This window comes from Sciurus carolinensis, chromosome 1, assembly GCF_902686445.1.
Source record: "Sciurus carolinensis chromosome 1, mSciCar1.2, whole genome shotgun sequence".
Classification (NCBI taxonomy): Eukaryota; Metazoa; Chordata; class Mammalia; order Rodentia; family Sciuridae; genus Sciurus; species Sciurus carolinensis.
In genome coordinates this window covers 20,086,321-20,103,747 of record NC_062213.1, presented here as the reverse complement: position 1 = coordinate 20,103,747, position 17,427 = coordinate 20,086,321, and the positions used below count along the sequence as shown (strand labels likewise).

At 43.4% G+C, this 17,427-nt stretch overlaps 1 protein-coding gene across 1 annotated transcript in view; it reads right to left on the bottom strand.

Moving 5' to 3' along the window:
• Sntb1 (syntrophin beta 1) overlaps nucleotides 1–14,931 on the bottom strand; it is a 244,176-nt gene extending 229,245 nt beyond the window's left edge. The window contains exon 1 of the mRNA XM_047557284.1: nucleotides 14,037–14,931. Within this exon, the coding sequence (XP_047413240.1) occupies nucleotides 14,037–14,607 (571 nt within the window). The 5' untranslated portion in view covers nucleotides 14,608–14,931. The remainder of the gene's footprint in view (nucleotides 1–14,036) is intronic.
• Between the last annotated feature and the right edge of the window lie 2,496 nt (nucleotides 14,932–17,427).

Below are 17,427 nucleotides of genomic sequence, written 5' to 3'. Positions count from 1 at the left end.
TTATGTGTTTAAAGTATTTTGAAGTCAGGTCATCCATAACAACATTCTGGATTTCTAGTTCAGAAATAAGGATTGGGATAGTGCACCCTACTTTGTTAATTAGATTCCCTTTCAACCAGGAGTTGATATAACGAAGACCAATGATCTGAAGACATTCTTGGGTAGTTGTTGATCCAAAGTTATGTAAATTATTTTATAATCAGTAAACCTTGCTAACAAAATCAGTCATTTCTTACTTTTGCTCAACTCTGGCTATCTTAAGGCCATTGCTATGAATCAACAATTACCAATGGGTCAATTCTATTGAGTTCAATAAAGTGTTAAATATAAAACCTGACCCTTTCTCTATGAAGCTGATATAGTCAAGTGGAAAAAGGCAAATGGATTATAATAACAGCCAAACCAGTTTTATATTTAACACTGGAAACTTGATGTTAGCTACTGCACTAAGTTCTGTATCAATGCTTTTAATTTTCTTATCAGTCCTATAAAGAAAGTGCTATTGCTCCCCCATGTCATCAATGAGAAAATGGAGGCCTGGACAAGTGAGCCAACTGCACAAGTTTCCAAAGCAAGTTTGTCCACTCTGCTCCATGCCTAGCTTTTAACTGTCACTCTGTGACTTAATAGTTCCCTGTGGACATATAACAGGAATAGTACTAGCTAGCAAAAGAGAGAGGTATACTCTTAATGTCTATGTATGCTCCAAATTGCAAATTGACAAAAACGAAACCACAAGAGTCAGAGACTCTAGGCAAAAGAGAAAGGCAATATTGTCTACATGGCAACAAGTAGTGTAAGGTGACCACCTTAGATCTGACCACTGACCACAGGCCTCAGCACTCCTGGCTGTTCCATGTCAGTGTTTCACCACCTCACAGCTAGTAAACAGTCTGGGCCAGTGGTTCTCAGGCCTGAGGAGACAATGGAATCATCTGGAGAGGTTTTAAAGTTCCTAAGGCCCTAAATGAATCCAAGACTAACTAAAACCAGGATCTCTTGGGGAAGGATCCATCATGAGGGTTTTTAAAGCTTCCCAGGTATATCAAGGTGTGACCAACCTTGAGAGCCAATGCTGTAGGCTCTACACCAGTGACTCTCAATGGGGGCTCTTTTTGCCCTCCAGAGGACATTTGGCAGTGTCTGAAGACATTTTTGTGGATCACAACTAGAAGGAGAAGATGGTACCTGCAGCTGAAAGTCAGGATTCTACTCAACATCCTACCATAAAAAGAATTCCCCCCTCCCTATACAACAGTTACTGACCCCAAACGTCAACAGTGCTGAGGTTGAGAAACGTTGAAGTACACAATGCTCCTGGTATGGTTTAATTCTGAGGTATTTCCAAAAGTTTATGTGTAAGAAACTTCAAGAATCTTCAGAGGTAAAGTGATCAGATTATGAAAGTTGTAAATCAATCAGTGTATTAATCCACAGATGATTAACTGGGTGGTAACTGTAGGCAAGTGGGGAGTGGCTGGAGGAAGTAGGTCACTGGAGGCATAGCTTTGGGGTTTGCATTTTGTCCCTGGTGAGCAGAGATCTTTCTGGTCACTAGGGGGCCATGTTCTCCTGGTGGCCATGTTCTGAGCTGCTTTCCTCCACCATGCCCTTTCTACCATGATGTGCTGCCTCACCTTGGTCCCAGAGTAATGCAGTCAGTCATCTATGGACTGAGACCTCTGAAACTGTGAGTGCCAAATACATTTTTTTTCTTGCTCTAATTGTTCTTGTCAGGTCTTTTGGTCACAGATATGAAAAAGCTGATGAAAACGACTCCCCTTCAGTTCAATTGAGTACCTTCTCTACGCATAGGAACTGTGCAATAACCATCAACTAGATCTGAATGATTCTCTGCTGGCTACAAATTCAAAGAAATTAAGAAACTGGTAAAAGTGGCTTGAATTATTACCTTGCAAGTTTCCCAGGGATAATATACTCAATCCTGTTCTGAACCAAGTTTTTACAACTGATATGAGATGAAAATATGTTTAGCACTGTGCATAAGACATCTTCCACCACAATTTCCTCTAACCACTTTTAGATTGAGAAATGTGATTATGACAAAGCCTTAATTTATATGTTACTTCCTATGTGTTCAGTTCTACATGCAGAAGTCAGCTGACGAGGAATAACTGCAGTTTTCTGCCTGAGGACATCTTTTAGTTGGTAGTGCACATGATTCTCACTGAGATGCTAGCCAGAAGTACCACAGAGTTCATGTCCCAGAAGCATCTCTTAATGAAAAGATGGATGAATAGTTGGTTAGTAAGTTGTACCTGGCTTCCACAGCCTTCCATTGGGATATGCTGAGCTCTAGAGAGACTGAGTGGCTCACAGTGGGGTCTTCATTATAAGCTCATTTCCCTCACTGTCTCATGTCCTCACTCCACTCCAGTGTTTCCTCAGATTATATCTCAAATAAACTTCATGCACTTCATTCCTCAACACAGGCTCTGACTCTCAAGGTGTACAAAGATGAAACGAATCTTCGGGGAGATGAAATCATCAGAGAAGCATAGCACACTCAAGAATGAAGACGAGAGAAAAGAACGTGGAGACACCTGAATCAATACTGGTGCAAACAAAGAATTCTCAAAAACTATTTGTAACATGCTCAGGAGACAAGAAAAGATAGGGTATCCACAAAGCAACGAGAGGATGCTATATTAAAAAGGATCAATGAGAGAACAAGAAAGTAGTTTTGGAACTTAGAGAGCTGTATGACAGATGAAATGAAAAAAAAAATCAAGGCAAGGGGGTAGATAAAAGTATAGTAATTCTCCATGGGGGGGGGGGAAGAGAACAAAAATAAAAACAGAAGGGCAGTTTGAGGAAAAAAAAAAAACAATCAGGCAACAATGAAAATCAGTTTCTTAGTGATTTAATACAGGGGTCCAACATTTAACTGACAGGATTTCCTCATACAGAGAACAAAGAAAATGAGGGCAAGAAACTGTACAGGAAAATGCCCCAGAACTGAAGTATAAGATCTTCAGGCCAGAGGGCCCAAGAGGGAGTAGTCCAAGTGACAGGGCTTCAGGAAAAAAATAAACAGAATGGGTGGATTATTTAACATATATGAGTATTTAGAAAAATTATTGCTAGAAATTTGGTAAATCTATTGTTGCATTTGGAAGAAGAAAAATAACAGATATTTTTTAAATTTTTCTCAAAAAATATTAAGAAACTAAGCAAATGGGAAAGAGAAGCAGTAACTAACTTCAAGAAACCTAATCATACAATATTATTTAACTAGAAAATGGAACAATATTTACATGGTCATCATTTTATAAACATTGACTGGTTTGGTCAATAATGCCTGGAATTGATAAATCATGAAATAGTAGTATAAGCTTAATACTTAAAATATTAAAATGTATATTCTAATTTTTAAATATTATTGACATTATGGTTTATTTTAATATTCTAATTATTTTCTGGAAAATACTGTACAGACTCTAAAATCTGGGCAGGAGAGGGTGTGAGGAAAGATAGACAAAGGAAGGCTATAAGCATATATTATGTTAATTTAGAAATTTTTTAGAAATGAAGTAGAGAACAGAGGGAAATATAGGAATATTGCAAGCAAAAAAGAAAAATCATTAACCTTGATTTTCATTATAGATGAAAGAATGCTGCAGATGAAAGTATTTGAAATGCAGAGCCCCAAATAGTCAAATAATTACCTATATTTTATATTTCACTTTGCTTATATAACCCTCCTGTATTAGTCAACTGTGACCAAAATACCTGACAAGAACAACTTAAAGGAGGAAAGATTTATTTTGGCTCAGTTTCAAAGGTTTCAGTCCATTGCCAGCTGGCTCCATTGCTTTGGGCCTGGGAGTGTGTGACAGAGGAGGCTGGTCACCTCATAGAGGAAGCAGAGAGATGAGAAGGAGCCAGGGACAAGGTAGAGTATCCAGGGGCACACCCCCAAGGACCTACTCCCTCCAACAAGGTTCTGCCTCCTCAGTTTCCACAAATTCCCCATAGAACATTCTGTTTTGATTACCTAAATGGATTGATCCAATGATGAGGCCAGGGCCCCAGTATCTAATCACATTCCCAAAGCTCCACCACTGCTGCCTGCAGGACCTCACCATGGCTCTTCCACGAACCTATGGAACATTCCAGATCCAAATCGCAACACTTAATATTAAGTCACCTTCTTCTGAAAATCCTTCCTTTTAACTTCACATATCCTTTGTGCCTTCACTTTGGGTATGCTGTAAGTTCTGTGGCAGCACTTACTCATATTTGTAAACTTCTTTATTATTTTGTAAAATGCATTTGTAATTTGTATGAATGTAACCTATCCCTCTACACCTGTCTCCCCTCTGCACTGTTCTTCAAAAGAACTTGAATTTCATCTCATTCCAACATAGATTTTTGCTTCAATCTACCAAAAAAGTCCCATCTTAAAAACCTTAAAAGAAATACTTTTTGCACTAATAATATTGCGTAGGTACTATACGCCATGTTGAATCAGTTCAAACTGCTTCTGCTTTTTATGTTTTTCATCTCTGATGTTGAGAATAAGCCTTAGTATTGCTGGCATCATGAAGTCACTGGAGGTTTGGATGGAAGCTGAGTTCCTTTGGAGAGTGTCACCAACTAACTGCTCTTGTCACTCATCCAGGCCTCTTTCCACCTGAGACCACTTTCAATTATCTGCCCAAACATTTTTTCAAATGCACAATGACATTGTAAATTCAAACCTAAATATTTATTAGAACCAATTTGCCTTTCAAAATCTCAAGAGAAATACTTTTTCTCCTCCTTCCATCAGTACCAAATTAGAGATTTCAAAGAGTCTTTGTTGTTGTTCTGTGTGATGGGCTTTTGTTCCTATTTCCCATAAATTGAAGGTTCAGCCTGTCGCATCCTAACTTTAAGCGGCCATCCTACTTGACTCTATCTCAGACAATTTTTTTCTCCCTTACAGGTACATAAACATGATATGTGATCCACTGGTTGATCACTTGGATTCCATACAACAAAGTACTACATAATTGAATAAAAAACTGAAGTATAATACTGGTTTAATAGCAGTTATGTAAGTACATTTATGTAAATTTACATAAAATAGTTATGTAAATTTACATTTTTAATAAAAGAAACATTTTGGCTTCTTTTAGCTAATAAGATCTTCACATTCCTACAATTTTTCACAGAAGTTTGCATTTTGCTGTGTAGTTTAAATCCTTGCTTTCTGGCTTTCCTTTACAAAACACTTTTTTTCCCTGCATCTTTCTGCAAAATCAGCATTTTAATACAGATTTTACTTTTGCCCACCAAAACCCACAGCAGCCTACACTGTGGTCTGTTTGAAGGAAAACATGTGACATTACTAAAAATCATTAACAAAATACACCCATGTGGGTTCATAACTCTGATCCCTTCAAAGCAAGCAAACTCCCTTTGAGATATCCGTTACACTGTTCCCTCACATGGCAAATTGAAAACTGTCCCATGTGCCCCCCCAAAGACCTTTCTCAATATGTGATTAAACCCTTTAACTTGATTGAACCCTCAATCTGAAAATAACACCTGGCTCTGTATGTGCTACATGGCCAGCGATTATTGAGTCCTTACTCTGCTCCAGCAATAAGCTGACTGACTGCTTTTCATACACAATCACTTTACTCCTCACAGCAAACCCAAGAAAAGAAAATTTACTTTACTGATTAAGAAATTGAGGCTTGTAGTTTAGTAACTTCAATGAGCTCCCACAGCTGGGAAGAGGTGGAATAAGGGTTCAGCCCAGACAGAGCCAAGGGAAAGTCCACCCTCTAAACCACCAACCTATATGTACTGCTTACAGCTTTGAGGTGGACAGGGACAAAAAAAAAAAAAAAAAGACCAAAACTATGATGGAATGAAACATGGCAGTATGCAGAGCAATGCAAATAAACTGGATTTGTTAAAAGCATCAATATTCAGCAACCAGGCAAATTTTAGATGAATCTTCCCACAGGAGCAGCAGTTTTAAAAAGTACTGAGCTTACACATAGGTCATCATTTTAATTTCCTTCATGATCACTGTGCATCATGAACTTTTCCATCTCGTCCAGCCCACTTTGAGAGTGAGGCTCATCTGCATGGGTCTGCTAGAACACTGACTTCGTGGTGGGTAATGTGTATTTCCACTTAAGAGTCACTCTGCAGGCCAGAGCTAAAGGCAAGCATTATTATAGATCAAGGCCAGTGAAGTGGGTAATGAGGTTTGGTATATAAAACACTTGGTATAAATGCAGGGGAACTTCTGGCTTTTCTTTAACATTAACTGCTTTGAAATGCATCATGTGAAATGGAATGCTTAGAAGGCCAGTAGCTGCTAGGGAATAATTTTCCAAGCAGACCACTGGTAGCTTCGGCTAGATGCCTTTCACAAATATGGAGCTTTGTGCAGTGAGTTATTTTTAATACATACTCCATACTCCATGGGGCGACTTCTAAAATGGATGGCTGAACGTGAAGCACATCACCCACCACAACAGAAATAAGGAGTTGGAGAGCCGTTCCCACCAGCTTCACTGAAGGAAGACGGTCCACATCCTCACACAGACACATAAGCGTAAAAAAGACACAATTAAAATATCCAAGCAGACAGTTTTCATCTCCTCAGGTAAAAAGTGTTCTTACATATTCAAATTGGTAGGCTCTGAGCCACAGGGGTGCAGGAGAGGGGGTTATAAATATAACATTAAAAGGATAATTACATTTTCCTAGAACTTTTAAAATCTTGTCTTGTTCCACTTTCAACTGTCTTTCAAGATGGGTCTATGTTAAGCAAGTGTTTCCAGATCTAGAAAGTCACTTCCTTATCACTCTCTATAGAACCAGGTGTAATTCTCATTACCTAATGCCAAGGGTTTATCACCCTAGCAGCGCAGGGTGAGTGGTCAGGAAAAAGGGAAACTAGTCCCAGGATTCTTTCCCTCCCTCCCTCTCTGACTTCCTTCTTTTCTCCCTCCATCCCTCCTCTTTGTCCTTTCCCTCCCTCCCTCTCTCCTTCCCTTTTCCCCTTCTTCCTTCCTTCCATCTATTTGCTTTGCATTACTTCCTTTCTAACATTTTAATAGCCTACTGTGTGCAGGACCTGCCCTACACTCTGGGCACATGCTAATCCTCATCACTGAGTACACCGGCTTGTCATGAATCATCTCAAGGACTTCGCAGTCAGTGTCTGATGGCTGCCTCCTTTGTTACTTTAGGCTCTCTGAAATCAGGGGCCACAGCTTATACCTCTTCAACTCCCTCTGTCCACTATGGGATATCTTGAGTTTGGGTAGTGCACAGCAGGATGAGCTGGATGGGGGGTTAGGCGATCTGATTCCCAGCTCCATCAATTACAAAGTAACTTCAGGTAAGTCACCTTCTCTCTGGCACTTCTCCTTCCTCCTGTGAATCCAAGGAGATCACAGTGCCAGTCCCTCCATCCAAAAAGGTTGTCTTGACCATAACATCATAATGTGAGCAAAACCACTTTACAAAGCTGTCCTTGCTTGAGAAGGTGCTCTTAAGTAAAATTCAGGGGAAGGGGCTAAACACCAGAGCCTGGCCCACCTTCTGATAGAAGTGTCTCTAGCATTACCTTCCTGAAATGGAAAACAAGTGATGTCCCTGCTTTAAACACCTCAGCCTCAGGACAAAGTCCAGTTCTGTACACACAGGTCTGGTTTCCATTCGGCTTTCCACTCTTGCCCATCAGTATGGTGTGAAGGTCACATTCTGCCTTCCTAAGCATGCTCAGTTACAGTGGATGCCCCTACTCTCCTGGGGGCTTCCTTGAGGCACTGCCTTCCATAACCCGTCCAAGGATTGACCAGGCGCCCTTCTCCAGGAATACCACAGAATTTTATAACACCCCCGAGGTAACCCTTCTTCCTCTGTCCTATGGGTATTTGCACCACGCTTATCCATATCTGTCACTAGATTGGTGCCTCTTGAGGGAGAAGTCCTACTGGCATGTGACACATAGAAGACCCCCAATAAATGACTCATTAGGTGGATAAGTATGTAAATGAATGAGAAACTTTCTTTCAATGAGCAAGAAAGACCTTATTTACTGAGGTGCAGTAGATTCTGGAAGGACTACCTGGGAACTCCCTTTGCATTACTACTTCAGTAAACTCCATTTGACAGGCATCGTAATGTTCTTTTCCAAAGGTGTCTACGTTTTAGTCTCCAGATCCTTCAAACAAGTTACCTTACATGGTAACGGTGAACTAAAGTTGAAGATGGACTCAAGGATGTTGAGTCCAGTTGACCTTAATGTGGCATGTGGCGAGATTATCTTGAATTATCTGGGTGTGACCAGAGTAATCACAAGGGTCCTTAAAAATAAAAGGTGTCCAAAGAAGAGGTAGGAGTAGTCAAATGTGAGGAGGATTCAACCTACCATTGGAGTCTTAAAAACAGGAAGGAGACCATGAGCCAAGATATGTGGACTACTGAAAATTCTAGAAAGGCAGAGAGATTCACCCTAGGGTCTCCAGAAGGGAATGCAGCCAGGTACACTTCACTTTAGTTCAATAAGACCTTTGTCAGACTTGTGACTTAAAAAAAAAATTCCTGTTGCTAGGCACGGTGGCATATGCCAGTAATCCAGTGGCTTGGGAGGCTGAGGCAGGAGGATTGTGAGTTCAAAGCCAGCCTCAGCAACAGTGAGGTGCTAAGTAACTCAAAGAGATCTTGTCTCTAAATAAAATACAAAAAAAGGGCTGAGGATGTGGCTCAGTGGTCGAGTGACCCTGAGTTCAATCCCCAGTACCCCCCACCAAAAAAAAAAAAAAAAAAAAAAAAAAACCAAATCCCTGTAAGATAATACGTGGGTGTTGTATGTAGTAGGGTTCCTGATACCTTGTCATAACAGCAATAGAAGACTAAAACACCACACAAGAAAGTAGAAGACTTAATTAGGACAAATCACTCATCTCTTGGAGCTTCATTTTCCTAATAAAAAAAGGTGGAAATGAGCATCCTTAATCTGCTTATCTCCTAGGGCTGTTTATCAGTAACTATAAGGTCTGTGCTGGAATCTAAGACTCAGCAGTTACTGTGCGTCTTTGGCAAGAGACTCAAACTTCTCTGTGCCTCAATTTTCTTATCTGTAAAACAGGGACACCAACCCACATGAATCCAAGCAAACTGCTCAGAACAGTGAGTGACAAATATATCATTTGGAGGAGAGTTATCACACTACCAGAATTTAGTCGTGGCAGTCAGGGATCCTGGGCATACCAGGGCAGTCCTTCACAGTGAAAGACTTCGAGACCCCAAATGACACCTTCATATTTTCAGGAGGGCATCGATGATGATTTTACATAGAGGTGTTTCATTATCATTATTCATTATCTTCATTATTATTACCTCTAGTGTAGTTGAGTCCCTGTATTTATCTACTGAAATCCTGCTTTAAAAAAATAATATCTTTCACTTTCTCATTATGTTAATGTTGGGGTATTACATTTATCTTTAAATTTAAATTAGAGACAGACTATATTACTTATGAAATTCATTTCATAATAATATAAGGGACATGAACAAATTTGTTATTAAAGTGCACTTTGGATCTGAATTCTGATAGAGTAAGATTTACAGGTGGTTTAATGAAGAAAACCAGGGCCAAACAAATATGGTATCTTGTTAAAAAATGAAACAGTTACAAGAAACCTAGGTCTCAAGGCCTAGGTTCTGGTTCTGGAGTCTGAGTATCCTTTAAGAATCTGTATGGCCTAAATAAAGTAAGATTCCTCAAAGATGAAACTCTCTTCCAATCTTGCCACAAAAATCACTGTCTACCCATAAGCCCCATCTTCTGTTCCACCACCTCCACTTCCACTGCCAGAGAGAGTGATATGAAAAGGACATTCCAGGTGACCTCAGCATCCTGGGACAGAACTGAAGGGGAGCCCTGTGGACACAGTTCATGTTAAGAACTGTCCTTGACTTTCTCCTTTGAGTTTTCACTTTTTCTGATCCAGTTCTACAGGACCCAGGGATGTTTTGTCTAGTCCCACCTCCACACTTCCACTTGAATCTTCCAGAACACTCTGAACAGCTCAATTTTTTTTTTTTTTTGGTACTGAGAGTTGAACCCAGGGGTGTTTAACCACTGAGCCACATCCCCAGCCTCATTTTTTGTATTTTATTTAGAGACAGGATCTTATTGAGTTTCTTAGTGCCTTACTGTTGCTGAGACTGGCTTTGAACTCACGATTCTCCTGCCTCAGCCTCCCAAGTCACTGGGATTACAGGCATGTGTCACAGCGCCTGGCAAAACAACTCAATCTTGACAAAGTTATAGAATAATTAATTTTATTATTGTTTCAATTACAAAAGGTTGACATATTTCAAATTATTATTTTATGCACCGACTAAGGACAAAAACCTCTCCCCATACCCAGAGCTGCCAAGGATGCTTCTGCAGGTGAGCCCTGCCCATCTCCAGAACATTCCACTCATTGCAGTCTATGTGAAGGATGTCCCCTGGAATTATAGGTTCCAATACCTATACGGTTGATTGTGGGGTCCTCGATCCCTCTCCCTAAAATGAGAAATGAGTACATAGTGTGAAAATTTCTGATCCTAAGTCTAATGAGTACTTAGCCTATCAATGGCTTAATTGGCAATTTGTTTGCTTCTGAAATTTGAATGGTGGTTTAGTGTTCATGCTAGCCATGTGTTCAACTTTGTCTCTGTATACTACGTCATACCACAGCAGCTTCCTTTTGATGGCCAGACGCTTGGTGTACCCAGATTTTAATACTTCATCTTCCTTCCTTCCCCTCTTTTGAGTATTCTGTATAATTCCGGCTTTCTGCTCAGGGTAGTCTCCATGACTTCAGCATATTTGGGGAATGGGGCAGGATGGTAGGAGCCCAATAGCTTCAGCTGGCTCCAGTGCACAGTTCCATGTGTGCTTAGAGGTTGAAGGCATGAGCTTTTAGATCCACGTAGACCTGGAAGACGGCTACTGTTACTATAAGCCAATAACAGTAGTGTTCATAAATTTTAGTTTCCTCTTTAATAAGGTAAGCAACAATAGCACTGGCCTCACAGAATTACTTTAAGTGTATCATGAATAAAAGCAAGTTAATTCTAGGATGCTCAAGAAGTGTTAGTTATTATGATCCTTGATCCCCAGATTCTGTTGGACTCCTGTGGTCCCCAGAAGGATGGTCCCTCCCAGCATTACAGTTTTAATAAAACAATTTAAGGTAAGAAATATAAACTCCAGTAAAGGAAAAGAAAAGGATTGTCCCAATTTCCTGTTTGTTTCATTTAAATTGTAAAAATACTCGCAGCAGGTATTGATGCATGACCTTTATTCTCAAGAGTCCTCCTCCATAGGGTAGCCTTGTAAAATAAAGAGGTCGGGCAGTTTCTTTATTCCCATTTTGCGGATGAAGACATTGAGATTCAGGAAGAAGCTGTAACTCTGTGGCAGAATCTAGCACTAGAATGCAGGACTGAAACTTGCAGTTCCGGGTTTCACTCTGCCGGGCGTTCTGTTAGCAGAGGTAGTAACTCTCCACAAGGGGGCGCATGTGTAGTAATGGGGTGCACACTGATGGTGGGTGGGGTACTCATCTAATCTCCATAAACTCCCTCAAAACAAACAAACTAAACTAAACTAAAACTGTATATTTGGCATAAAAGACCCCTTTAAAAGTCTCCTTTAGTGCCCTAGTCAACCAGTTTACATTCCCAAAGCCTCTAGTAGAAATCCCACTATGGATCCCGCATTCAGAATGTGAGGTTTTGGGTTTTAAGAAGCTCTGGGGTGGTTCTAGCAAATTCCCTGAACTCGAACTCTCTACACTAGGCCAGCTACAACAGGGAGGGTTGCAATGTCTGCCTTGAGGTATGACCACAAGCATCACGTCCAGCCCATTCCAGGACCCACAGAGCCTTCGCCTGAACAAGAGACATGGTGTTTTGAGAGAGGCCTGCACTGTGTCTCTTCTCAGTGGTCCATTTCTGAAAATTCAGGCTGGGGATAAGCCTTCCACACTGAGCCAAAGTGGTTCACTTCTGGAAGGCACCCAGGTCTTTTCCACATGCCCTGCCTGCAACATGTGGCGGTGCTCCGGAACGTCATGTGAGGGTTTTGCAAAACTCACTTTTCCGTTGCCATCTCAAGAAAGTCACATAGCTGCTTAGTTTTTTTTGTTTTTGTTTTTTTCTAAATTTATTTTCAACTACAGGGAGTCACCTTTTCCCTATTTATTTATTTATTTTTCTCTTTTCTGGTGAGAGGGTTTTTTGGGTTTTGTTTTAGCTCTTCGCCCAATCATTATTCGTTAAATAGAAACCCAGGAGAGGAAGTAAAGAAGGGACAAAATAAAGGACAGTGTCTAAAATTAAAAAATAAAAAAAAGTGACTTGCCTTTTGTCCCTCTGACCCTGGATATTTTTAGTAGATACTGCAGGCTGAGCACGTACCCAGCAGTTTACAGTCCAAACTGCACTTGTCCCAGATCCCACCTTGTCCAGGTGGCCGTGTGTCCCAAACCAACACACACTGAGTCCAGAAAACTTTTTTTTTTCTGTTTACTTATGTTAATCATCAAGCCAAAACAAATACTTTCTGGATCCAGGGTGGTAATTAAATATGAAGAAATCACAAATCCTCTAGACAAATAAGTGGGGGAAAAACCCTCTTTGTATTCTAGATCAGGAGTTGGGCCATCACATACCAGGGAGTTGCATCAGCTGTCACACACCTAGCAAAGTTCCCTGACTTGGAACTTTCTGTGTCACACACCAGCATAATTAGGTGACAAGGAAATTTACTTAAATTCTTAGTTTAGCTCTTAAATTAATTACCGAATCACAAGATCTCAGATGAAACATTGTTTCATTCACTCTGCCTGCATGTCATTGAGCACCTAAGCTTAAGCTAGAACCAAAACTAAATAAAAGATCCCCTCCAGGACAACAAGAAAAACTGAAAAAGTAGAATCATTATATGATATTAGGGCCCACAGAGTAATATCCAAAGTGTTAAAGAGAAGAATAGATAGCAAGTCAGAAATGCAGAGATAGGAGAAAGGAGAAATTACCAGTAACTACCAGCCTGCCTGCCCTTCTTCCCCACATAGTGCCACATGTCCCAGAACAGGTATGAAAGGGTCTTTCCTATCCTATTCACAGTCAATAATTAGGGAATTAAGGACATCAGACCTTAAGAGAGAGTTTCTAAGGTTCTTCATATGCAGGAGAAACTTTACAAAGGCAGAGTTGATTCCACACCACTCTGAAAAGGCTCCAGAAAACACAGGCAGAAAAATCCATTCAGCTCTCCACCCATAGGAACCTGGAATCCAGACTGACTGGCCCAACGCGGGGCAGTGGAAATGAACTTGTGCCTAACTGCAACGCATTTCCCAGCCTTTGGCACTACTCCCCAGGCACAGCCCCACTGGGTCGCCAATGTGCATGAGGGAAGTGGGGAAGGATTGCTGGAGTTTAGCATTCTAACACTGCCACCTCTCTGGCTCCTTTATGATTCCATTCAACTCTTTAGGTTGGGTTGCCCAGGTTTCTGAGGGGGACATTTTGACAAAGCAGAAAACTACCAGGGTCACGCGCGGTTAATCGATGGCCCTGATTTGCAACGTGGACGAGTTAATATCTTATCTACTCTTCATGTCCCGTTCCACTTGCCAACCCCTACACTAAACTTGGATTAACCGTTGATAAAAATGAAACAACATGCATTTAGCACCGGATCACATCAAGAAACCCTGCTTACCTTCCCTTTTCATTTACCCACTCCCGGGTCAGGGCCTGTAACGTCTTAGGAGTGGGGACAAGCTGTACCCAGGTGGGTGAAAGTTGTCAAACTCAAAACTCTATGCCTTGGCCACCCTGATGTCCCCGCCCCAGGACACACACACACACACACACACACACACACACACGCCGCGGGTCCCTGAGGTTGAGGGCACCGGCTGAGTGTGAGTGTGCGGGTGGCAGACCTGTAGGTGTGCGCGGCACGCGCGGCGTTAACCCCTTACCTTCCAGCAGCACTTCCTTGCCAGCGCGTTTCAGCGCCTGCACCGCCTCGTCGTGGGTGGCGTCCCGCAGGTCTGCTCCGTTCACCGACAGGATGGCATCGCCCACGTACAGGGCTTGGGTCTGGTCGGCCGCCAGCCCCTTGAAGATCTTGCTGATGAGGATAGGCATCTTGTTCTCCTTGCCCCCTTTGATGCTGATGCCCAGTCCTCCCAACTCCTGCTTCAGCACCTTCACGCCGCGCTTCTGGTTGGAGATGGACTCGGGCACCTGTTCCGGCAGGTCGGTGAAGGCTGTGCGGACCCCTGCAGGGGAGTCGGGGGGCTGCGCGCCTCCGGAACCCGGGTGCCCGGCCCCAGCGCCCCTGCAGAAAGAGCCATTGGTGGCAGTCCCGATGCCGTTGTACGCCGCAGCGCCCTCCTCACAGCTGAGAACCAGGGCGTCCTCGCTCAAGTTCACCAGAACTTTATGCCAGCGATCCCGCACCAAAACTTCCAGCAGACCGCTCCGCTGCGCCCGGCCGCCTCCCCCGCCAGCCGGCCCAGCCGCCGCCGCCGCCGCCGCTACCGCCATCTTTCCGGCATTCTTAAAATGCCATGTGATTGCAAAAGGGGGGAAAAGTGGGGAAGGGTTGCGGCGGGGAGAACGCGGGGCCGGAGGGAGCGAGGCGAGCGCGTCCCGCAGGGAGCAGGCGGCACGCGGGACTCCGCTCCCGGAGTTCGCAGACGCACTCGGCGCGAGTTGGCAGGCGCAGCGCCACTGGTTCCCCCTCGCCTGATCCTGGGCGGGGTGGAGCAACCTAAAACAAGAAGGAGAGACCGACACAGGGGAGGGGACAAAGCCAGCTGCCAGCTGCAAAACCCCAAACCCAAGCGAGCCGCGCACAGCTAAGTGCCGGGGAGAATCCGTAGGAGGCACGCTCGCAGGCAAGGGCGGGGACCCGCCGCCCAGCGGCCGCTCACCTGTTCAGCTACTGCAGCCTCGGCGCTCGCCAGCGGCGCGCCGGCTCGGAGACCCTCGCCTCGGTACCTTGTCCTACAAGCTCACGTTGCGGCAGGGACAGCTTCCCGGCTCCTTCCCGGCCCCGCGCCACTCCTGCCTGCCCAGTCCCTCTTTCTTCTTAACTCTCCCTTCTCCGTGGGCGGACGCACCCCTCCTTTGCCAAGTGTGTGTCCTGTCTCGGTGCCCTCTGCGGGTTCTTCTTAGTCCCCTTCCTTTTCAGACCCTGCTTCTAGACTTGACCCTTAGCCCTACTCCTTCAGTTGTGTGTAGATTCAGTTCTCCGCAAACTGGCTTCTTCCAGTCTAGGCTTCGCTCCATCTGCAGAATTCTTCCTTGTCTGTCCTTCGCGCCAAGACCCCTGGGAGGACAGTAAATGCAGACCCAGGTCTTAGGTTGTCCCAGAATCAAGAGGGAAGACGGGCCCAGAATGAAGCCTCAGCATAACCCGAGCTCCCTAGGCCTCCTCTTCTTCATACAAGACGTCGCTATACCTGGCTCTGGATAGCTTCTCATCTGGCCCAGGGTTTTCAACAGGCTACTAACTGTCTCAGACCCCAGGAACAAATGTTCTTCCAACTCCAACCCAATCTGAGCTCTGTACTCTGTCCTATAGTCCCCCCACACCCTGCCACACACACATTAAATGCTTCCTGGGGCTCCTTCTTTTCCAGATCCCATATAGGAAGTTCCCCACTTAAAAACTCAGATGGAAAGCTACCTTTAAAGCACCTTTACAAGTTGCTTGTTGGGATCTTAAACTGCATTTTTCCAACATAACAACATTACAATCCTTGGTTACTTTCTTAGGCCAATCCAGAAATAGCACCATAAGATAGCTGGATATCCCAGACTTCTCCTGTCCTGGAACCTGTCAAGTTGTCCTCAGATTCTAAGCAGGTCTCATGGTTCATTTAAATTGTTTCAAGTTTCTCATTTGCCTCCCCTTCCCACTGCTCTCTCCCTCTGTTCTCCAAAAACAAAACAAACCTCACCAATCTGCCAGTACCTAAAGGTGAACTCAACCCAGCAAGCTGTCTGGAGGAAGGAAATCTTACTGAACACGTGGTGTATCATTCCGCTGATGTGCAACATAATCAAAAGTTCTCTATCCCTTCCAGAATGACTTACTTTTTTAATCAAGGAGGTTTAAAAACCAAATGCATTCCTAAAGAGTGGAGTCTCAGTCAAAGTCATAGAATGAATGGAAAACTTTGGAGGTTTTCTTGAGAAGGGAGTTCCTGTGGGTCAGGGCTTAATGCTTCTGCTTGCACTCCCCCCCCCCCTTTCCTGTATTTTCTTACCCACTGGTTTTCTAAGACCTCTTAATTCTTTCATGCAAAGGTGCCCACATCAGGTACTGCATTCCTGGGGGCTCTTTAGCCCTCAGTGATGCACAGAGTTAAACAGTGAGCTAACAGCTGGTACTGCTGTTGGGAGGAAAGCTAGCTAGGTCTGGCCCTTGTTTCAATGGCTGAAGACTTTCAAACAGCACTATGCAGTGAAGACAGAGCCTAAGAGGCTGCATTCTAGCCCCTCCCCCACCAAAAAATTAAGGTTGAGATGAACACTAGAATGCCAGTGTGAAGATTTTGAAATCAAAACCGATCTGCCCCTAGACCATGAATTCTCCATTGACAGTATCCCTGCATCTTGCCCCTGTGGCCAAACAATGTGGGAGGCCCAGACACATCACAGGTAATTTGTCAATTTGCCATAAGAAATTTCAGGCTCTGGGATGGAACTTTCTCAGAATCTCTGTGATAAGCACGATTTTTTTTTTCTATGTGAGCAAAACTACATGGGAAGAAGTCTGTTGATTTTTGAAAGTTGCATCAGAATGAGGGAAGATAAGTATTGAGTTTCTTTAGGCTTGAGGCAGGCACGTTAACTGGAGATGGCTTTGCCTGTGGAATTATAATTACAGCCCATTTTAAGTGCTTTACAGATATTAAACTAATCCTCCCTGCAATTCTTGGGGGTGCTTACTGTTATTATCACTCCCATTTTACAGATGAAGGTGGAGGTGCGAGTTTAATAACCCACTTGGGCCATGTAATTAGTAAGTGGCAGAGGCAGTATTTGAAATCAGCTATAAAAGTCTAGACTCTTAACCATTGTCCTACAGTCTCTTAAAAATATTCAAAGCCTGTCAGCTACACCCCCTGTGTCATCTGTACACTGCAGCCAGCCTCCCCATTGAGAGGGAATCGCCACAGGTGAAGGCAGAACAAACCTTTCACTCGTGGCCAGGAGTGAAAGAGAGAAAGTGGAGGGGGCTGGGGTTCCATGGTCCCTTTGGAGAGCATGACCCAGTGATCTGAAGATCACTACTAGGGCTCACCTCTTTAAGTTTCCATCACTTCCCAAATGCACCAAGTTGGGACCAAACCC